Source organism: Solanum stenotomum, chromosome 3 (genome assembly GCF_019186545.1).
Source record: "Solanum stenotomum isolate F172 chromosome 3, ASM1918654v1, whole genome shotgun sequence".
Lineage (NCBI taxonomy): Eukaryota > Viridiplantae > Streptophyta > Magnoliopsida > Solanales > Solanaceae > Solanum > Solanum stenotomum.
This window is the reverse complement of record NC_064284.1, coordinates 65,599,633-65,623,792: the sequence shown is the minus strand read 5'-3', so window position 1 is coordinate 65,623,792 and position 24,160 is coordinate 65,599,633. Positions and strand designations below refer to the sequence as shown.

Below are 24,160 nucleotides of genomic sequence, written 5' to 3'. Positions count from 1 at the left end.
CCGTTTGTTAGTTGAACCTTCATACTCATTACTTTGCCAACTAGACTTCATCAGAATACAATATTTTAAGCCCATTTCTCCTCCGGTCAGTGTGCGTGTAATGGACGCGATTACACATGGAATTTCACATCATTTTTTAGTGCCACATGCGAAATTAAGTGCTAAAAAAATAAAAAAAAATCAAATAGATCAATTTTTTAATTTAATTTCTTGAACTTTTCAAATAGTCATCTTCTTCATATTTGGTCACAAATTGAGCACTAGATTCATACCCATTAGATCAAATTCTTCTTGATTTAACTTGTAAATTCAACTACAAGTTCACCAACACAAACTCAATGAACCCCAATCAAAAATTTTAATTAATTTTATAAATTCACAAGACCCATTTATTATTATTTCAAGTTTTTTCAAGTTTATTAATGGAGTTTTAAAATTTTCAATAGTCACAATCATCCTTCACATTATCCACATCTCCTCGTTGAAATTATCTATTAAAAGAATGATACTATTATTTTTCAAACCTAAAAAACGAAAATTTTAGAAGAAGTTGAGGCTAATGATTTGTATAAAAAAAAAAGAAGAATAAGAGGCGGAGAAGAGTGAATGTGGGGATGGAGAAAGAAGAATGGGCTGGAGAAAGAAGAAAGTTGAGGGTTGTGGTGAGAGGTAGAGGAGAGAGGGCTGGTGGAGAAGAAGAAAGGGTGGGTGTGGGTGAAGGAGGGCTGAAGAAGATGAATCTTATTTTTTAATTTTGTTAAATTGATTTTTTTAAAAGTAAAATATTGTTTTAACTCGCTTTCAAGCGTGTGTAATCAAGCNGAGGGTTGTGGTGAGAGGTAGAGGAGAGAGGGCTGGTGGAGAAGAAGAAAGGGTGGGTGTGGGTGAAGGAGGGCTGAAGAAGATGAATCTTATTTTTTAATTTTGTTAAATTGATTTTTTTAAAAGTAAAATATTGTTTTAACTCGCTTTCAAGCGTGTGTAATCAAGCATATTTTCAACTAACCAATATTAATGTCACTTAAGCTCGGTCAATGATCAGAAGGGTTTAAAATATTGTGTTCTGGTGAGTTTAAGGGTTTGGTTGGCAAAGTGATTAGTAGGAGGGTCCAATTGACAAACGGAGCCAAATACAGGAATCTCCCAGGTCATTCCGCCTTTTTTAAATTCACCTTAATTATATTAGTACTTTATTCTTGCCTAGTCCTCTAGAATATTTACCATTATTTTTTTATACATAGCCTAAGCTTCTTTAATTTCACTAAAAACATAGATTTTTCTTGATGTAGGTGGTATTCAAATCTGACTTAATCTGAATTTGTGTCGAATTTTTTTTATATTGTGATAAACCTCTCTCCAATAAAGATAACTTTATGTTCTGAGTTTAAATTTAAGACCTTTTAATAAAAAATAAAGAAGTAGTTACCACTACACTATTGGCCCAATGAGATTTTTATTGTTGTTATTGAGGTAGCCTGTTACAAATGACATAAATTCAATCGCACATAACTGATAAAGAAAAAGATGAACAGATCAATCATCCATGATAGGAGAGAAATCGTCTGATCAAGAAAGAAGGGTTCTGCCTCTCGCTAATACAATACATGGATAACCTTGACATGACTCAATTTGCTCTTTTACGGGCTTCTTCTCATTCTTCTTTGACACCTACGATAGAGATCGGAGGTATTTAGCCCCCAAAAGGAATTGCGATTTTAGATCCTTGGGAAATCCCTTTTCTTAATATCCTTATTCCCCTTTCATCCATTTCTTTAATACTCTTAAGCAGGACTAGAACTACACAAGCAATAACGTCCAAGATGATGTCCATAATGATATTAATTAAAGTTTATTTGTTCTAAATTTGTCATCAAATCCATAATCCGTCTTAGTTACGATTCACTATTACATATATTAAATGAATTTTTTAATACAAATACAAAGTCCAAGCTAAATTAACTATATCTGAATTCTTCCAAACTCGTAATAGTACTCCTATTTTTTCTGAACATCAGCTCCTCAAACTTGTTCCATGTTGCACAACAACAAATTCTCATAAAAAATCTCACACAAAACATAATTGGTGATTATCCACAAACATATATCATAGTCATTAATCTTTGTTGTAATTTTCAGTGAAGATTTTATTGTAATTTTCCACAAACATACATTTTAATCTGATCCACAATTAAATGATCATATAGTCTCACATAAAATGTGGCATATTAAATTTGTTATGTACCAGGATCATACTCATTATTTTCTAGTTTCTTTTAATTCCTTTTTATCCATCTTATTACCTTTCTTTAATTTTTGGCCTTTTTTCCCCTTGCAACGCCGATGTGTAACGTCGAGGCAGATGTGCCCTCGACCTAACAGATTCCAACACAGTTTACATTAAAAGACTTGATATAGTTCACATTTTGCTATGTTCTTTGTCTATGCGAAAATCGAGTTTTATTCATCTTCTATCATATATCAAAAACCATATCCTAAATATTCTAAGTCAAATATTTGACCATTCCTTCATTCTAGATAAATATTCTAATATAAGTCAAATATTCTTAGTGGAATATAAAATTCAATTCCCCAAAGATTTTTCAAATTGGAAATGCAATATAATATTTGCATCCAATAGGTCAAACACTCCATTTATATCACAAGATTATTTTTTTCCATAAAATAAAATTTGGGGATTGAAGAACACATAAGGTATGAACAAAAGAAGAAATTAAAGATAGATACGTCCATCAAAAAAATATAATAAGATGTTTGTAATCCCTCCATCACTAAGCCTTATGAATAAGGATCGAAATTTCTACTAGGGAGTATAGTCCACACGAGTCTTTTTCAATTGAATTATGTATTGAATATAACAAATATAACAAAAAAACAAGTAGTATTTCTATTCAGTCTCAAACTAGTAGAGGTTTGTTTATATCAACTCTTTGTTGACCATGTTAATTATTCCCTTTAAATTCGTACTCTTAAGGCAAACATTATACAAAATAAGTTCTTAATACCAAATATGTTTATAAAAGGAAATTAAAAACGACAACGATGATGAATAAGAAGAAAACAAAGATGAAGGGAAACTCGAAGGTTTTTTTCCTAGATACTCTATATAGGAATTCATCGTTATTCCTTTCCTCCAGTAATAAAGGTTCATCTCGACACGATGATAACTTAAAATTTAAAAATTACAAAACATATAAACCTCACTTTCTTATCATCTTTTTTGGGTCTTCTGCTCCAAGAAGTTCCTCTAGCACACTATCATCAAGATACTCAAACTCAATGATATCTTTGTCTTGATGACCAATTGATGAGATTCCCCTCTCTAAACTTCTACTTGGAGTATTAACATTTAATGAAGTACGATAATTATAATAATGTGGATCATTAAGCTTAGAATAATACTCATTTGGGAAATTCAAAGTAGCAAGATGTCCCCTTAGGTTAAATGCTGCCTTGTCATAGGCCCTCGCCGCGTCCTCGGCCGTATCAAACGTCCCGAGCCATTGGCGAGCTCCTTGTCTCGTTGGGTCACGTATCTCCGCTGCAAATTTCCCCCACGTACGCTTCCGAACGCCTCGATATTTGATCAAATCATTACTATCCTTGCCATTTTCTTTCTCTAATTGCATGACTTTTTTTCCTTTAGAAGAAGATGAAGAAGAACTACTATCCATGTTGATTGTTAATTTTGGACATGTCAATGTCTATTTATATAGAGCTCAAGAGATTGTGACTCATAAGATTGTTGAAATCAATGAATCTTTGTTATTTGTCTTACTAGTACTCTATGTAACTAATCACATTTTTATGCCATCATGCTACATGTCACTAATTACGTGTTTTACACCATCAGGTCACATTCACATGTTGTAACAAGTAATTATGTCTTATTTTTAAAATTACAAATCATATATTTTCGGGATAAATAATTTTTTTATACTGACAGTATATATAATTTAAAATTGTAAACTTATGTTGTTTTGTTTTTAATGGGTATCTAGAAAAAAAGAACTTTCTCTGCATGGAAGTCTCTTCAAAGATGTCAATAAAATTCGATAATTATTCTACCAAATCTACTATGCTACTATGCTTACATATAAATTCAAAGAAAAAAGAGAGAGAGATAGTTGAAGCTACTTTTCACTGCTAAAACTTTATATCTATATAGTGTTTTAGGTTGGAATTTTTCTTGGAGATAGATTTTGTTGATCAACATAATAGTGAGATTGCAAGAATATTGTAAGGTGGTAATATAATATAATATAATTAACCAAACACACACACACACATATATATATATATATAAGATACGTAATGTATCAAGAATATGTATAGTAGCTAGTATCAAATGATCGGATTAAGCTGAATTTGAACTAATATATAAATTAGCGAGTTATTCACCCATTCAAAAGTAACTTGGGATTAAATGAACTAAAAATATATCATAACAAATTTCTTCAACTCTTATTAAGTTTTAATTTCCTTATTTGTTCTTTATTATATTTTGGTACTTCATAATAAACTATTTTATTCCTTTATTATCATGACTCTATGTATATAACATTTCAAATGAAAAAAAAACATATATATTTAACAAATATTTTAACAAGATTTCTCATGAATCATTTGGACTGCATATCAATTCAATATTTTATGAGCTGAAATGAGTTAGACTGAAAAAATTAACCTAATAAATGAGCATATCATAAATCATTTAAGTTTAAACGAGTTCAACGAATCATATTTTACAGATTTTGCCACCTTACTCAAGAAATTGGATAAGATTCTTATGATCTCCTTGGATCTTACTTTAAGAAGATCATTTGTCTCCTTAGCTAAAACTTATTAGTTTCATAAGATAAAGGGAATATAATACTATAATTAAGGGATAATTATAATTTTCAAGAAAATGTACTAGAGTGACCGTATTTATGTATTGGTTCGAGTGAGTTCGGATCGATTATATATATTTTTAAGGAAAAATTACAGAAATCCCACCTTTTAGTTTACTTATTATCACTATTCCCTATAAGTTTTACAAATCTCCAAAATTCCTCATTTTCGCGCATCAGATTAATGTATCAACGCTTATATTATTGTATCTCGCGCATCAAATTAGTGTATCATGTATAAAATGTAATGTATCTTACTTAACGATTAATGTATCTCGCGCATCAGATTAATGTATTAGCGCTTATACTATTGTATCCGTTTGAGGGATTTCTATAATTATAAACTTTTAAGGGATAAATTGTAATTTTGCCTTAAAAATATGTGATATCTGTAATTTGCCCTATTTTTAATGATTATTATTTAAAGTTTATTATTTTGGACTTTTAATCCCTTTTAAGGTTACGTACTGATTAGTTTTAAATTAATAATTTGTACTCTTTTATTTTAATTTGTTTGTCTTGATTATGTGAAGGAGAGTCAAATAAACTAATATTTGGCATAAATTTAGACGTGGTATCTTCAATTTTTTTCAGAAGTAAAATTTAATATTTTAAAACTATATAAAACGTACAATAAGTCACAACATATAATAATTCAAAATATTTGACGGTATTTAAAAAAATATGATTAAAGAAAATATCATTTGAACTATTCCAATAATAACTACGACAAATTAATCCAAACAAAGAAATAATGCATACTAAATAAATTTCTTAATGCAAATATAAATTTTGAAAAATTAAGAACAGGTACGTAGATCAGACGGTGAATATAACAAAAATCTATTAGCACGTGTTTTATTAAAAATATTTTTCGAATTTTTACTTAAAAGTGTTTTTAATTGGTACTTTTCCAATGAAAAAAGAAGTGTTTTTAATTGGTACCAACTTGATAATTCTCAGAATCATTTCCAGCTAATTAAAATTGAGTTATGCAATTTTTTGGTCCACACATTTTCTGTTTAATTGAAGTTGATAGAATAATGCAAAGATTGGGGGCCACTAATTTTATTAGATACTTCCAAGGCATTTTTGAGATTGGAAGTTTCGATTCTATTTGTTTAATTTATGTTTTTTTAAAAACAAAATTGTTATAAATAATAGTAATATATTTTTTAAAAATATAATTTATCTATAAATTTTATATTTTATCCTAATGATCGATATGATTTATAATCAATATAAATATTTTTTTTCTTTTCGGTTGGGGCAACATGTGGTCGGCTTGTATAAAAGGCATGTAATCAATATGACTTAATTGACGACTCACATTTACTAGAAAAATTTCAATGAAGATCAATAATTGCAATGATTTAGTTCCATTACGATGAAATTTGAAAAAGTATACCCGATCATGTAGGTCAAGACTATAACTCGTTGAATACATTGTACATGTGTTGCTTATAATATTTAAGGAAATCAACAAACTTTGTTATAGCCTTAAACTTATGTGGCATTAAAAATCGTACTACCTCTAAGAAGCTGACTATAAGGGGATACTTTTGCATAGTTGTAATTAGCAGGTTGAGAGCTATTTCCTCGAATATCTATACAAGGAGTCACGAGAGGAGGAACTTTTCTGTCCTTCAGATGGACTGTTGATCTGCAACACCACCTTATAAAATGAATAAGAGGAAGCTTATTAATGATGGAACAACTCTTATACTATATGCTTATTTCACCTTCCTTGTCACTTAAAGGGAAAGCCAGATCGAGAAAGGGGCCTATGGAGAACCCTTCCCTACTTTTAATTTGTTGATAAAATTAATTAACCAGACAAAACACCTCATCTATTAAGAACAAACACATATTGTGTCCAATCAAATAACATTACATAAAATAAAGTGTAAGGAATTTAAAATATAATTGATTTTGTTTAGTTCTCGTCAGCAGAATGTGGATGCCACAAGTAGATAATTAATTATTGCAATTTTAATGACTTTTTATTTTTTTTTATATCGTAAATACTAAAGGCCCGCCCCGCATGCTATTGACCGTCGACACGTGATTTTTCTCTCTTTAATTTGTCATGAAATTTCCTTTGCTAACGTTAGTGGTATACCTCATTAAGATGAAATTCCTATTCTTTCTCTTTCTTCTACAAACATGGAGAATAAAAGCACGAGGGAATATTGTGGATATAAAGTGATGAATATTATATTATCCGTTTTAATTTATGTAATGATATTTTGTCGATTGTGATAGTTAAAAAAAGAAAGAAGAAAAGATAGATTTGAAAATATTGTTACAATCTAAAATGTGATAATTAGGAAGCCCCATGACCTAGATTGGCGACTTTCATTATACTTTAGATGGACGTTCGCGTAAGATAAATATAAGTAATCGGCTCATCAGGGGCATACCCACCTTTGCCCTGAGGGGTGTCAAGCTACACCCCTTCGTCGGAAAAATACATTATATATAGAGGTCAAATTTTGGTTTAGTAAATATATATGTAAGCATTGACACCTCTTGACATAAGTTAAATGTTTAGTCTAGTGGTTAAAGTGTTGTGAAAGTTTTTTAAAGTTGTGTGTTCTAGTCATACTAGCCTCATATACTATAACTATTGACACCCCTTAATAATAATCTTGGGTCCGCTACTGGAGCTCATCTAGTAATTTGTTGCATGCAACCCTTGTGTCATGATCAAAAACTAATTCCATATTTATTGCGACTTTACACACAAATTTTTTTGGACCTCAACATTTTAAATAGAGATGCATACGTGAGATGAGAGGAGTGAATAATAATATTGATATATTTTCACTTGTTATTCTTTTTTGATACCTATTTAGTAAATAACTTTTTTTCAAAAAGAAAATAGATTAGGAATCTTTTAGACCATAGTTTAAGTATTTTTTTTTATCAAATAGATCATGGTCTAAGATTTTGCAAGTTATTCAAATGTTAGACACAAACAATCTAATATTTTATTTGTAAAATAATGAAGCATCTGAGCAAAATAAGGACAAAATCTAAATGATGACCGGAAAAAGGGGAATTTGTAACATGGGCCATTGCATGTTAATGGCCCATATATAGTGAAATTCGCGCCTTAGATAAGAGGCCCAATTGCGAAAGAAAAGGCCGGCCCATATGAGAGGATTTGCCACAAACATAAAGACTTGAATTAGGGGCCCAATTGCCTTTTTTTGTGGGTCATTTGCACTTTTGCCCATATTTTGTGTTGATATTTCATTTTTATTTGTGAAGATGACCATTTTTTCTTTGCGGAGGCATAAATTTATATTTTTTGCATCGTAGTATGACAAGTTATAGTCAACTCTTAAAGAACTTACGTCAGACTAGGAATAAATCTGTTTTTTAATTACAAAAATTAAAGACTAGCTCATTTGAAGGACCAATCGTGCAATCAAGTGTTTCTTTGTTGAGGATAGGTCTCAGGATGAGATTCTGAAAGAATAGCCGCAATATTAGAAGAATTCTTTCTTTGTTTGTACCCATATAGCATTCTTAGTCCCTCAATTATTGATAAATTACTTGAAATATAAACGTTTGATATCTTTATGCTTATGATATTCACATTCAAATTCTTAACTATTTTACTGTTTAATTACCTATGAAAAATTCAAAACTTGTCTAGTTAGTTGTTACTCCATAATTGAAAGTAATATACTTTTAAAAATAGTTCAAATTTAACGTATTTTATTTTTAGTTACATAAGGGACAATATCATATATTTAAATTAATCGAAGGATAAATATGTTGAGTCATATATCATAAGGATCAAAATTAGAGTTTATCAATAATTGAAGTACCAAAAATGCTATTCTCCCTAATATCCATTAAGAGACAATATCATATATTTAAATTAATAGAAGGATAAATATGTTGAGTCATATATCATAAGGATCAAAATTATTAAGTAAAAATTACTCTAAGTATCGAATATGCACAGAGCAAATACATTTAATTTCTAATAGGATAATTACCCTACTGATTCCTAAAACCTAACTAATTAATTGAATTAATTAAAAGTTAACTACAATTTGCTGCTTGAAAGGGAAAGTTAATAGTTTCCTAAACAAATTTGGAAAAAAGACATAAAAGAGACTGTGTACCATGAATGTGTTACATCTTAATCTACCTAACTAGTTAGCATTTTATTCATCATCATTATCATGCCTATTGGAAATTTGTATTTTTATATTTTTATATTTATATTTTATTTGTTGGTCTTAATGTGTTATCATTATATGACGGCGTTCAATTGTATATTTTTCCAAAGCTTTATGTCATTTTCCTTCTTTAATTATAACTCTTTATTCTAGGTTATCGATCAATAAAGGGGTAACATGAATACAAAATACACTACGTTAATAGGGTTTGAGTAAGGGCTACATGATATAAATATTCTATCCTAATACGAATAATATTAATGATTACTTTAACGGCTCGAACTTAACTTTATCATTACTTCAAAATACTCCTTTAAATTATTGTTTTTTTATAAAGTACATGTAAATACATTTGTATATATAGTCAATTTTTAATTAAAAAGTAAATGTACATACATTTGTACCTATAATCATTTTTTTCTAGAAAACTGCCTAATTATGCTGCCCATATGTGTATGCTTGGAATATTTTATATCGTATTTGTGTTCGTGATAACTACTAATCAGTACTAGTTGGAGATTTTGGATTTTTTCCATGTGTTTATTCCAATTTGAAAGCAAAGAATTAATATAACTCAAATTCAGAATTTAAATTTTAGATGAGTTCGTGAAGAATTGAAGATGTTGAAAATTTGAAAGATATTTATGTTCTTTGTATTGTTAAGAAAGAAGAAGCAAAAAAGAGTATATAGATCCAAAAACTCCAATTGAAAAGTGTTAAACGTTGTTTGGGGTATAAATAATAGTTTTGCAAATCCGTAGTTAAAAAAGGGCATAGATGAGCCTTTTCTTTAACAACAATGGCATAGATGAGCCAAATTTTAAACGGATGGCATAAATGAGTCTTTTCTGAAAGTTCGATTACATATTTGAACCTTTTCCCTTCTTTATATTAAATTCATTATATAAAAAAATAAAGAACTTTTCAAATTTTTTTTTTAAAGTCTCAAATTTAAAGCCTAGAGCGAAATAACAACTTCTAATTATGTACACGATAAACTTAATTTAATAGGATCGGTATACCTCCTGCCCTCCAAATCGTACGTGAAGTAAACTTAATTTATTGCCTTACATCTAATATTTTCTCTTTACCATAGTCCATGTCATGGAGCTTCACAAAAATTCATCAACGCTTGTTTTGAGAGGGAAATTATCTTTATAAATAAGTCTTATATGATACAAATTTAAATTAATATACGGCCGGGAGAGCAACTGATTATACAACCAAAGAAAGAACCAATACGAAAGCGGCGCTCGACTAAATTAGAAGGGAATTACTCAATTTTTTAAAATTAATTTTGTGCGTAGTTTTGTAAAGACATATAAATATAATAAAACTACTTACTTTAATTTGATATTATACAATACATTATAAATATAATAAAACTACTTACTTTAATTTGATATTATACAATACATTTAATGTGGTTTAAATTTTTCCCACACATCATCGTAACAAAAGTTTAGTGTATCGAGTTAATATTTTTTTTTAACATGGCCTAATTTGAGCTTGCTTAGATCGAGAGGTCAGCATCAAGGTGCAATATTCATTTAATGTGGAGTTTGAGATAAAAAAAAAATCCAACTCAATGTTTTTGTTGAAAATAATTATATTAACTTATTATAATTAATAATTTTAAAAACATAGTAATATATATAATTATCATTTATCGATAACTAAGTAAAATTCAAGAAATTTATATATAAACATGCATTATATATTAATTTATTAATTTAATGCAAATATCGATCGATTACCGACAAGTTTTATCAAAAGGTATCTGAATTCTTATAATACTCATTTTTTGTTGATTTTCAAAGGGGGTCTGTATTTGGACAATTTAAATATAAATCATTTTCATGACAAATAGCCCTTTTTTCTTAAGGTTAATGAATCCTTTACTAGATCTACAAATTCCCTTTTTATTCTTTGATACTACTTTTAGATATAATATATAAATAACCCAACAGGATATGTATATTTTTGTTTATATGAGCTTTACTTATATGGTTGGTCTCAAGCTCGAACAAAGAAGGAGAATTGTCGAGAGTAGATTAAAAATAATATTTATCTTATAAGATAGGAATAAAATTACATATATTTTATATTTTTTAGATATGTATATTCGTAAAATTACTCTGGATTTGTTGTGGTATATATTTAAAAAGCTTAAAGGCTATTCCTATGAAATGCCAGAAAAATATTAATGTGAACTGTGAAGTAGCAATTATGATTATCTTTAATTAAACTGATTCACATGAATCTCTCCTAAAGTGATTTGTTTCCTCAGGACCAGAAATTGTATCACTAAAATCAAATTGAGATAAAACACGCAACTCAAATTTGATGAGTATGCAAGGTTATTGAAAAGGCGAAACACTACTATCCATTTTTTTTTTCAAATTCAAGAGTTAAACTCAAAATTTCTAATTAAGAATGGTCATATATATTGTCATATTAATATATTAAGTATTGAATACCCTTAACAAAAATTTTAATTTCGTCAAACCAAATTCTTCCTTCTATTGAAATATTAAGATTCTAGTTAATTTAGTTTTTTTTTTTTTTTAAACTCCCAAGTTTTCAAACAACACGATGTGGTGGCTTAAGTTTGGGAAACATTCAAAATTCCCTAGAGTAGGGATAGAACTTAAATTTTTTTTTTTTTTTAAATTTTGTTTTTGTTTTTTCGTCTAATGTTCGATATCTATTTTATAGGCCCGACATACTAATTTTGATTCACTAAAAAAATCTACGACGTTGGAGATAAAATACTTTGGATCGAAAATAATTTCATTTGTATAATTCAAATTCGAGACTTCTGATTAAGATATTTGATAAATATTTTAAAATATTGATCTAGAAGTTGAATTTCAAAAGAATAATAGGAATAGTCAATAAAACTTCCTGTTTTGCAGTCATCATTCAAGACTTGTTTGACCTGGCCGCCTTGATATTAGACCACGTGTCCTTTTTGGCATATTATTTTAATTATCTCTAAAATTAATCACAAGAAGCCATAAAATAATTCCAAAACATCCTCCTTGGTCACTCTTTTTTTTTTGTTCTTTTTCTCACTTATAAATTTTTCATTTTATTTTATTACTTTCTTGTGATACTAATAACACACCAAATACTTAGGAAAGGGTTTTAACTTATATTTGAATTCTTAGTCAAAATTGACGAAATTAAATGAAAATTATTTTACTTTCATATTTTAATTGAAATAAGTAAATTAAAATCGATAATACGATATAATTTGTTATTTCATCTTTAAGATATATACACAAAAAGTGTGAAGAAACTTTTCGCTATTATATCAAATTTTTTTTATTATAGTAGATAATATATCCTATTCTAATTACAATTCAATTTTTTATTGAGTGTTACTTGATTTGATAGTATAAAATTTTCAAATTTATAACCAATGTAGATTTTCTTTGTGGGTCCATCCTACTTATATGGATATAAAAAGAGGATCAAGCCTCAACAACTTCTCCCCATAATAGACTACTACTAAAACAAGGAAGTCACCTATACTTCTTTTCAAATCTTTCTTGAAAAAAAAAACAAACAAGAGAGAACACAATGAATTCTTCTTCTTCTTCTTCTAATTTTCTATACAATCTCAATTTCAACACCTCTTCCCTCCCATTTAACATAAATGACTCGGACGAGATGTTTCTCTATGGCCTTCTCGCACAAGCTGACTCAGACACTATCACCACAGTAACAAATAGTACTCCCGTGGCCGAGTCAACACCTTCATCAAAGGAAAAGAATTATAGAGGTGTTAGGCGTCGGCCATGGGGAAAATTCGCGGCGGAGATTAGGGATTCAACTAGAAATGGAATTAGGGTATGGTTAGGGACATTTGATAGTGCTGAAGATGCTGCTTTGGCATATGATCAAGCTGCTTTTTCAATGAGGGGTACAAGTGCAATCTTGAATTTTTCAGTTGAAAGAGTTATTGAATCTCTACATGAAATGAAATTTCATGTTGAAGAAGGTTGTTCACCTATTGTGTCTCTTAAGAAGAGACATTCTATGAGGAAGGGGAAATTGAACAAGAAAAATAAAATCAGTAGGGAAGTTGTAAAAGATGAGAGTAATTATAATGTTAATATAGTAGTGTTTGAAGATTTGGGTGTTGATTATTTGGAACAACTTTTGAGTTCAAGTGATCATAAAAGTACTAGTAATGATGATTGCCGAGAGTCGTGGTGGGATGAATAAGATCTCTTTCCTTTTTTAATCAGAGATTTTGAGTTCGAGCCATGAGAACAAAAAGTTTCATGCGACAGATCAATGAAATATGAATCTCACATGCATCAGTGAAGTGTGAGAACCCTGAACTCCTTATATGACTTGAGCAATCGTCTTTCCTTATGAGTTAGACCAAAATCCATTTAAAATGATGATAGAAATCCATATTAATTGACGTCCCAAAGGAAGTAGGTGTACATGGGATGAAAAACAAAAATAAATAGTACTATACTAATGTAACTTTTAGTGCTTGATAAATCACAGGTCCATCCAACTTTTTTTTTTTTTACATCAATCTCTACCCTACTTTAATTGGAGACCAGTTTGTAGATTTTCCTTTTTGTGAAGATCTTTAGTGATGATGGCATGTTATTGTCAATAACTTCACTGTGATTAAGGTATTGGAAAAACACTTTTTTTAATCATTTGAATTTATTGATTCGACTAATTTAATATTATAAAATTAAAAGTCAATTATGGTGATTTTAGCATTTTTAAGAAAGTAGACTTCATTCTTGGATCTTAAACTCAATATTTCTATTTAAGGATATATAAATTAATATTTATCATTCTATCACGCCTTTTGATCATAAATATATACTATTTCCTTGATCCAAAATAATTTGACTTCAAACTTTTCATTTGCTCTTAATTAATTATTAACAACTATGACTTGTACCTTTTATCTTTAACCAAAAGTTTTGATTTTGATTTTAACCTTCAAGCCTTGGAAATAAAATATTTCTTAATAAGAAGTGTTTTACTCCTTAATTAATAGATCTGTTAGATATAAATTCAAATTAGTTGGACAAATGAATTCTGAATTCCAGATATTTTTCCAAAGAAGGCCGGCCACGGCCAAGAAAACGTGGTTTACACCTTAGTGGAACTATATGACGTAAATCTAAATTAATTATTTTTGGTCCAAGTCATTAGGCCCACAAATAAATTGGAAGAGATTTCACCTCAAGAATAAGTCCACGGACCTGTGTTTCTTAAACTTGGTCCAAGCCCAAATCTCGTGAGTTAATGGGCCATTGTATATCATGTGGGCCTGACGATTTAAGAAATATAATGAACAACTTTCACATATAGAAAACATAAAAATCATATTTATATGTATAACTATAGTTTGCATAATTGCGTTCCACAACAAATTTTATGTTTACTATGAAGTTTTTGATTTGTATAATTCGCTACAAACATCCAATTTATACAAATTGTTCAGTTTTGTATAAATTCATTTATACATTATAATTTGTATAATAAGATCTGTATATGTATAATTATTAGTGTATATATGTATTTGTATTTGTATACACACTTTTCTCTCGCTTTATACAAACATAAACAGATTTTATACATTTTTATATCGAAATGTATAAAATGGCTAATTATATACCGAAAATGGCTAATTGTATACCGAATCAGATTGCAAAAAAAGGGGATGCTTGCTGCAAATTACAATTAAAATAAACTATGGTTATAATATTTAATTTGAATTAATAGTTTGCTATTTCATACAATTTTCCCAGTAATAAATTGTGGAGTTATATTTAGGGAACTTATAGAAATTCCATTAGTTTAGGAGCTAATTATTAGATACATTTTAGTTTATAATATTACAAATTTTACCATATTTTAGTGCATCCAAATACATGTATCTCTAGATACAAGAGATCAAAATTGAGTGTAATTTGTTCTAGCTACACTATATTCAAGTGGATTCGTATATACCTTGGATACATAGACAAATCTCGCCCGCCTTCCTCCGATCTTGTTTGTCACTCTCCTATGTATCTGGTATCCCATATATGCAAATCACTCCAGATACTTGTATTCAGTGTGTATCTAGTATAATCGCATGTATCTAGGATACATGACAATCTCCCTCCCTAAAATCTCGCTCATCTCTATCCCCTTTTTAGTGTATCTGGTAGCAAAAATACATGTATATAATTGTATTTTTCTCAATATATTATAGGAAACTCTTAGTGATGATAAGATGCGTAAAGTACAAACAAAATCAATATATATGATATGGATGTATCAGGTATGTCTAATAAGATAGTTTGAGCTTATATTGAATCAATTATTTTAGACCGATCAGTAAAAATTAAAGATTGAAGCAACTACTTGTAAATAACTGATTAGTTTTATTTTTTTTTCCGTCTACTAGTGTATATTGTTGATATTTTCAGTTCTACGTACTTTACTAATAAACCCTATAAGTCGACAAAATTTAGGAAAAATAAAAGAAAAACCGAAAGGTCAAGTCAATATCACTCAATTACAAACAGATTTATTTAATATAAGTAAATAGCAAAACCATTTTTCATTTCACAATGAAGTGAAATAGTTACAATAACACACTTGGTCACAAAAAAATAACAACAAACAAGCTTACACAATACAAAGAAAAATGAAATTAAACCAACAAAAACATAAAAAAGAAAGAAAAAAAAAATACAAGTGATTTTTCCAAGCAATTGATGAGCTCATGCTTCTCCAGATATAGTTTCTTGTGATGCTTCCTCTAGAGATTTTCCTTTTGACTCTGGCACACAGAATGTACAAAGCATTCCTAGAGCATTGATACACCCTAGAACAATAAGTGAGTTCTTTATTCCAATACCCGCTGGATATCCTGCATCTGTTTTCATTGGATCTTTACTTTGGGCAGCGTATAGGAATCCATACGCTCCCACTATAGCCCCAGCCTTACCTGCAGCTGCTGAAATCCCATGACATGTTGACCGAAGCCTGGCTGGGAAAATCTCAGCCGGGACCACAAATGTAGTCGCGTTAGGCCCAAAATTCGCAAAGAAAAATGTAAGAGAGTACATTACAATGAATCCAATACGGTTGGCCTCCAATGTCCAATGATGGTAAGGGATGGCGATCGCAAACATAAACACAGTCATGAAGAAGAATCCCATCAATTGGATCGCGAACCTTCCAATAATGTCAATAAACGCCACGGTGAACCAGTAACCTGGCACCGTGCTGCAGAGCGCAATTAATGTTTGCGCTCTGGCAATTTTGTAAACTTCCTGAACAGCATTCATTGTTGGGGCTTTAGGGATCCATCCAACAGCGGAGAACACGTCTTTCTGGAACAAATTCTGACTGTAGAAAGCAATATCTAATAAAAACCATGTGGAACACGTTCCGAATAGGTGCAATCCATGGCGTCTAACGAATTCCCATGAAAACAGACCGAATTGATTACTTTCATCCCTAGAAATTTGTTCTATTTTTGCTTCCTCGCTTTCAATTTCAACTTGTAGTACCCTCCCCATGTCCTGTGCGGCTCTTTTCGCGTCTTTCGCGACTAGAGCCGTGTAACGGGCTGTTTCGGGCATTTTCATGCGCCAGTAGTAAGTGAGGGCAGCTGGCAACGATCCAAACATGAGAATTATACGCCAAATGTAATCGGCTTGTGGCACAGTGGATAGAGCAGCATTTTCTGCGAAAGTGGGGGCCTTATACGCGTGATCGAATCCAGCTGCTGTGATAAGTGCAACTATCCCACTGAACAAAATTCCAAACCCTTGCATAGCGAAAACCGCTGCTATGAATGCACCACGTGTCTTTTTGTTAGCGTATTCAGACATGATCGTGGCGGATAAAGGGTAATCGCCACCAATGCCAAATCCAAGCCAAAACCTAAAAAAACATAGTGTGGTCATAACACCCTTAGGGGTATTACCTAAGGAGAGCCCTGAAGCAACGGAACACACAACCATGAGAACCAAAGTCATACCATAGACCTTTTTTCGTCCCATTTTGTCGCCTAGCCAGCCGAAGAACAGCTGGCCGGCTAGGGTGCCAACAAGGGCGACACCCGTGACGGAGGCTGAGACGACCGGAGGGAGTGTTCCGGGTTTCAAAAGATCCGGTTTGGTGTAGTATAAACGGCCAAGCAATTTAGTGACAAGAGAAATACTAAAGAGATCATAAGCATCAGTAAAAAATCCCATTCCAGCAATAATAATTGCTGTAAAATGGTAAAGTTGAGTTTTGGCCAAATCAAGTGCATTAAGCACTTGTAGATTATTATCCTCCACAGCCATAATGCCTAAAATTGCTTCTTGTTCCAAAAGTGCAAAATTATCTGCATTTGAAGACACAAAATTAATCAAAAGGAATTAAATTAACCATAAAAAAGAACATGACTATTAAGAAAAGACCCAAAATCAAACAAAAAAAAAGTCAATTTTAGCCTTAATATTTCTAAAAAATATATATAGTTTAACCAAATTGACCAATTTGGTTCTTTTTTTCGCAAAAAGAAAAAAGATATTAAAGAGTAGAAATAAAAAATAAAATCATAGTGTTAAATTAGCAAGCACCAATGGTCTAGTGGTAGAAATTTATCTTATAGCGGTAAATCTAGGTCTTTGATTCTCGAATGGTGCATTTTATAATTATGTAACGTTTTGACCTTTTTTTTTGGTAAAATTTTGACTTACTTAGACATCAAAACTTCACATTTAATGAAAAAAAAAAGGTTTAAGGTGGAAAGAAAGACTTTCAAAACTTGTGATATTGAACACGTGTAATATTTGTGAGTATAAAAGTTTCTCATGATTAGAGGTAAAACAAAAAGTCTAAAGCTAAACGATTTATAAATATAAAAATGTATTTTTTTTTTCTAAAACAAACTAATATAGAAATAATGTAACATAAATAGAAATGCCATTTACTATATGAACTAGCTAAAATTCAAAAGAAAATAATCATGTATTAACTTAAAAAACTACATTTAAGTTACCTTCTTCTTCTTTTTCTTTAGAAGATTGTGCACTTAATTTTTGTGACCTTTGGAAAATTAATGGGTTAAACTTAGGAAAATTGCAACTACTTATAAGGTTTGATTAACTAATACCATTTCAGACATAGAGAGAATAATCTCCGGAATAATATGGGGATATGCCATTATATCATGTCAACAATCTTACTATTTTAAGTTATGCATGACATTAATAACTATCGTTGCAATTTTTTTCATTTGAGTATTAGCATATAGTAGTTGTCTTTGAATTTGTCTATGATAAGAGAGCTTAAAATGCACACCATTATCTATATTTGGGATATTCCATCTTATTATATATTAAGTCAACCAAACAAATCACTTTGTTTATTACTTTTATCAGTTTCAGTTTATGTGTCACACTTTTTTTTTGTCGGTTTCAAAAAGAATAATACATTTACTCTTAATGAATGATTTATTGTCATATAAATGGTTAATAAGTAGTTTAGACCATAAATTTCAAAAGCCTTCATTTCTTTCGTAATTTTTATGTCATGTCAAATAATGTCACATAAATTAAGACAAACAAAATATGTTTCTATGGTGTAACTATCTGATATTCGAAACTCATGTCTTTGACAAATCAAATTCGCATTTTGTAACTCATTTAAAAAGAAAGGCTTCCTAATAGGAATTTCTCCATTTTCAGCGTTCTAACTTGAGACCTCTGGCGGAAGGTATATAGAATTAGCTTGTTAATTTCAGTCATTACGACAAAAATACCCCTTACTAGATATGGAACAACTCTTGCATATTGTACTGGAGTTTGAAACTATGTCAAGCAGCGGAACACCAACAAATATATATGTTAGAGTTTGAAAATTTGTTTGAGGTTTAAACTCGATGAGCGATTCGTGGAGTTGAAACCTTTAGCGATTCAAATTTCAAAAATAATTGGCGGAGTTAAATTTTTTATAATTAAGTATAAAATTTTTCTCGAGTTTGAAACTCCAAGTGATTTATGGTGTGCATTCTTTTATCAATTCTAACTCTAGAAATGATTTATAATGTTTAAATTTTCATAATCTAAGTATGATTTCAAACTATATGAATGTAATGATTTATGGAATTAAAACCTTCACTAGTTCAAATACCAAGAACGATTCATAGACTTCAAAGTATAAGTTTTTTTTTTGAGATTTTGTATTATAACTAGGGTTTTTTTATTTATTAAGATCTCATATTTCACATTAAAAGATTGATAAACACTACGTGATTTTGAAACGCTGACAAAAACTAAATTAGCAGCCGAAAAAATGGTTGTTTGCTTTCTCCATATTGATATGGATCGAAACTCATCCACTCCATCACATTTTTTAATGAGATCATTTTAATTTCTTTTTCATTTCTCTATGATCCATCATATCTCATCAATATTTGTGTCTTAATATTCATATACTTTTGATATTTATTTTGTATAGTTGCTTTCCAATTGGACCATGGCCTTAATAAGTACTTAACGTACATTATCAATAATGCATCGTTTACTTCTTTGATCAAAGATTATTATACCATGAAAAAAAAAAGGAATTATTTTATCTTATTTCCAATTATCAATCACTTTCTTGAAAGATATTTTATAACTTAATAATCAAAGTCAGAGGCTTGAAGCAATTTGAATAATTAACAATTTGTAAATATTTCCATTTGCATGTGGAGAGTGATATTTGACTAATTATGTTATGTGAGAAAATATCTCACAATAATAGAGGCAAATTAATTGCTAGCGGCATATTTATCGGATGTGGTGTAATTGATGAGATTTCGTTTTTCTTAATCAAAGGTCTTTGATTTTGAATTTTGCTTAAGGAAAATTTCTTGGTAGGAAGTACTACGTACCCTTGTATAGGCCCTATTCAATGCAAATTTGTATTAGTCTGATTTCAATGTGGATATCGGACACCAAATTTTTTAAAAAAACCCAAAATTGCTAGTGCCCTGAGAAAAATACTTTTAAAACTTATTCTATTAACATGCCATTATATTTACATGGCTATAAAAACATATCATTAAAATCAAAACATGAAAATTACAATTAAATCATTTTCAAATACATAAAGTGATCAATTTTTCTTGAACGGATAAGAAAATGAATCTTAAATTTAACTTGATCCGAAAAACTAGCTTAAGAATAAAAATTATAAGTCAGGACTATATAAAAAACAACATATTAATCACACTAGGCCACTAGCCAACCGATATGAGAGACTCAATCCCATCCACACTGCAAGGGTAGATATCTAGACAGTGGATAATATAAGATGGGGTCGAATATAGAATTGTGAGGCCTGAATTAATACGACTCTGATATCACGTAAAGATATGACACCTGAGCCTAACTCAACTCCAAAAGCTATCTCATGAGGGAAGGTTTGTCCAAGTTTATATGAGGAAACCAATTTTCATCCCTCTATCGATGTGAGACTTCTTAACACTCAAGATTCTAATATTATGATAAGAAAAAGGACTATGGACTCAACTCATTTAGATCAAAAGTCAGCTCAATGAGCGAAGTGTATAAACACTTGCTTTTAGAGCTGTCATTTAATTTTTACCCTAAGTTTAAAAAAAAATACAAGTTTACCCGCTACACGTAAAAAGTAATTTCAGACATTTGCATATGAAGTTTGCCAACTTTAGATATTCACATTTAAAGTGTGACTTTGTGAATGCAAAACATACCTCAGAAGTTTTTGCTTGAATTTTGATATGTCTTGGGATCAAAACTAACTTTAGATTTTTTTCTTCTTTTTATTGCAGACATTTCTGACTAAAATATGCAAACCTATAAATTATGATTATACTTATTGTATTTCAAAATCTAATATTTAACCCCTCAGTATGCGAGAGGTAGTTTGATAGTTGGTCAGAGAGTTATGCAGATATTAGTAATATGAAAATCAATTATGAGAATTTATGTATAATTTTGCATAAATTACAAATTAAACATCATATTAATTTCATAAATGAATAACTTACCTCCTAATATAATCAACTACCAAACGTGGTACAAATTTAATACATGCATAACTCACCTCCAAACCAGCTATCAAATTTGGCACGTTTAGACATTTTTGCCTGATGTCAAGGCATATATTAGGCTAAATTTCAGACGTTTTCACATGAAGTTCAGGTGAATAAACTTTTTCCGAATTTCAATAAGTAAAACAGACAATTTAATACCTAAATCTACCTCAAATAAACTTACTAAATTTGAAACATAAATTTCATATATCAAAATGAACTTGCAACAATATAATGGTGACTTTCCATTGTTGTCAACCCATATCTAAATGCACACGCCAATGCAAATATCTATACAAATTGTATTTAATTACCAAAATTGCTTCAAGCCTCTGACTTTGATTATTGAACTATAAAATATTTTTCAAGAAAGAGATTGATAATTGGAGATAATATAATTAATACATCGTTTTAATTCATTTTATTTTTCCAGGTAATCTTTATTCAGAGAAGTAAACTATATGTCTTGTTGCTAATTATAATTACTCAAGGGTATGGTGCAAAAGAAGTTGCATATATAGTCCAAATGTGAGACCTCTGATTAAGGGTGGAGATATATCAACAATCTCATCATACGTTCAGACCTCTAATTAAGGGTGGAGATATATCAACATCACTATCACCATAGGTTCGGATCTCTAATTAAGCGTGGAGAAATATCAACAATCTCACCGCACCTCTCTAATGGTAAATATGGAGCCTCACACCATGTTCTAACGAACTCGTAACCATCACGGTTGGACAATCCTCATGTTTCGAGCTAACTTTAGGGGTTGAGTTAAGCCAATAATCTATTTCTTTATCAGTAACTTTAATAAAATGATTTATAGTCACATAAACATAACAACTGTGTTCTACAAATATAATATCAAGCTATAAGAAGACTTAATGTTACAATAAAGATAATGGTGTGCATTAATTCAGAAGATTAACAACTTGCCAGCATATTGAAAACAACTTCAAAGACTTAACTATATATATATATGCTAATACTTAATTAAATGGAAGTAAAAAAATTGATATAAAGGTATATACCCATAATATTCTTGAGATTATTCTTTTTGTATTAGTATAGCAAACCTTATAAGTAGTTGCAATTTTCCCAAATGTCAACACATCAATTCTCACCAAAATCAAGAAAGTGCAATTTTTTGAAGCAATAATTTTTAGGCATTATGGCTGTGGAGGATAATAATCTACAAGTGCTTAATGCACTTGATTTGGCCAAAACTCAACTTTACCATTTTACAGCAATTATTATTGCTGGAATGGGATTTTTTACTGATGCTTATGATCTCTTTAGTATTTCTCTTGTCACTAAATTGCTTGGCCGTTTATACTACACCAAACCGGATCTTTTGAAACCCGGAACACTCCCTCCGGTCGTCTCAGCCTCCGTCACGGGTGTCGCCCTTGTTGGCACCCTAGCCGGCCAGCTGTTCTTCGGCTGGCTAGGCGACAAAATGGGACGAAAAAAGGTCTATGGTATGACTTTGGTTCTCATGGTTGTGTGTTCCGTTGCTTCAGGGCTCTCCTTAGGTAATACCCCTAAGGGTGTTATGACCACACTATGTTTTTTTAGGTTTTGGCTTGGATTTGGCATTGGTGGCGATTACCCTTTATCCGCCACGATCATGTCTGAATACGCTAACAAAAAGACACGTGGTGCATTCATAGCAGCGGTTTTCGCTATGCAAGGGTTTGGAATTTTGTTCAGTGGGATAGTTGCACTTATCACAGCAGCTGGATTCGATCACGCGTATAAGGCCCCCACTTTCGCAGAAAATGCTGCTCTATCCACTGTGCCACAAGCCGATTACATTTGGCGTATAATTCTCATGTTTGGATCGTTGCCAGCTGCCCTCACTTACTACTGGCGCATGAAAATGCCCGAAACAGCCCGTTACACGGCTCTAGTCGCGAAAGACGCGAAAAGAGCCGCACAGGACATGGGGAGGGTACTACAAGTTGAAATTGAAAGCGAGGAAGCAAAAATAGAACAAATTTCTAGGGATGAAAGTAATCAATTCGGTCTGTTTTCATGGGAATTCGTTAGACGCCATGGATTGCACCTATTCGGAACGTGTTCCACATGGTTTTTATTAGATATTGCTTTCTACAGTCAGAATTTGTTCCAGAAAGACGTGTTCTCCGCTGTTGGATGGATCCCTAAAGCCCCAACAATGAATGCTGTTCAGGAAGTTTACAAAATTGCCAGAGCGCAAACATTAATTGCGCTCTGCAGCACGGTGCCAGGTTACTGGTTCACCGTGGCGTTTATTGACATTATTGGAAGGTTCGCGATCCAATTGATGGGATTCTTCTTCATGACTGTGTTTATGTTTGCGATCGCCATCCCTTACCATCATTGGACATTGGAGGCCAACCGTATTGGATTCATTGTAATGTACTCTCTTACATTTTTCTTTGCGAATTTTGGGCCTAACGCGACTACATTTGTGGTCCCGGCTGAGATTTTCCCAGCCAGGCTTCGGTCAACATGTCATGGGATTTCAGCAGCTGCAGGTAAGGCTGGGGCTATAGTGGGAGCGTATGGATTCCTATACGCTGCCCAAAGTAAAGATCCAATGAAAACAGATGCAGGATATCCAGCGGGTATTGGAATAAAGAACTCACTTATTGTTCTAGGGTGTATCAATGCTCTAGGAATGCTTTGTACATTTTGTGTGCCAGAGACAAAAGGAAAATCTCTAGAGGAAGCATCACAAGAAACTATATCTGGAGAAGCATGAGCTCATTAATTAATTGTTTTTGGAGAATTGAGTTGTAATTTTGTGTGATGACTGATGAAAGTCTTGTAATTTTGTTTTTTTTTTCTTTTCTATGTATCTGTTTGCTTTATTTTAAATGAAAATATTGTTTCAAAATATTAAATTGAATACAAATGAACTTCATCATCAAGAAAGATCACTCAACTGTAG

General features: G+C 30.9%; 5 protein-coding genes across 5 annotated transcripts in view; 2 read left to right on the top strand and 3 right to left on the bottom strand.

The window, feature by feature from the left end:
• The window catches only part of LOC125859587 (TNF receptor-associated factor homolog 1b-like), a 170,291-nt gene that overhangs the window by 102,162 nt on the left and 43,969 nt on the right, over positions 1–24,160 (bottom strand). The window lies entirely within an intron of this gene.
• Positions 3,161–3,693, bottom strand: LOC125859605 (ethylene-responsive transcription factor ERF098-like). Its single transcript, XM_049539388.1, has one exon. The coding sequence runs from the start codon at positions 3,690–3,692 to the stop codon at positions 3,219–3,221; it is 474 nt and encodes a 157-aa protein (XP_049395345.1). The 5' UTR covers position 3,693; the 3' UTR covers positions 3,161–3,218.
• Positions 12,641–13,739, top strand: LOC125859601 (ethylene-responsive transcription factor 1B-like). The gene has a single exon (XM_049539385.1). The coding sequence runs from the start codon at positions 12,701–12,703 to the stop codon at positions 13,346–13,348; it is 648 nt and encodes a 215-aa protein (XP_049395342.1). The 5' UTR covers positions 12,641–12,700; the 3' UTR covers positions 13,349–13,739.
• Positions 15,768–17,491, bottom strand: LOC125859595 (low affinity inorganic phosphate transporter 1-like). Its single transcript, XM_049539376.1, has one exon. It carries the CDS (start codon positions 17,452–17,454, stop codon positions 15,877–15,879), a length of 1,578 nt encoding a protein of 525 aa, XP_049395333.1. The 5' UTR covers positions 17,455–17,491; the 3' UTR covers positions 15,768–15,876.
• LOC125859596 (low affinity inorganic phosphate transporter 1-like) lies at positions 22,361–23,981 on the top strand. The gene has a single exon (XM_049539379.1). It carries the CDS (start codon positions 22,394–22,396, stop codon positions 23,969–23,971), a length of 1,578 nt encoding a protein of 525 aa, XP_049395336.1. The 5' UTR covers positions 22,361–22,393; the 3' UTR covers positions 23,972–23,981.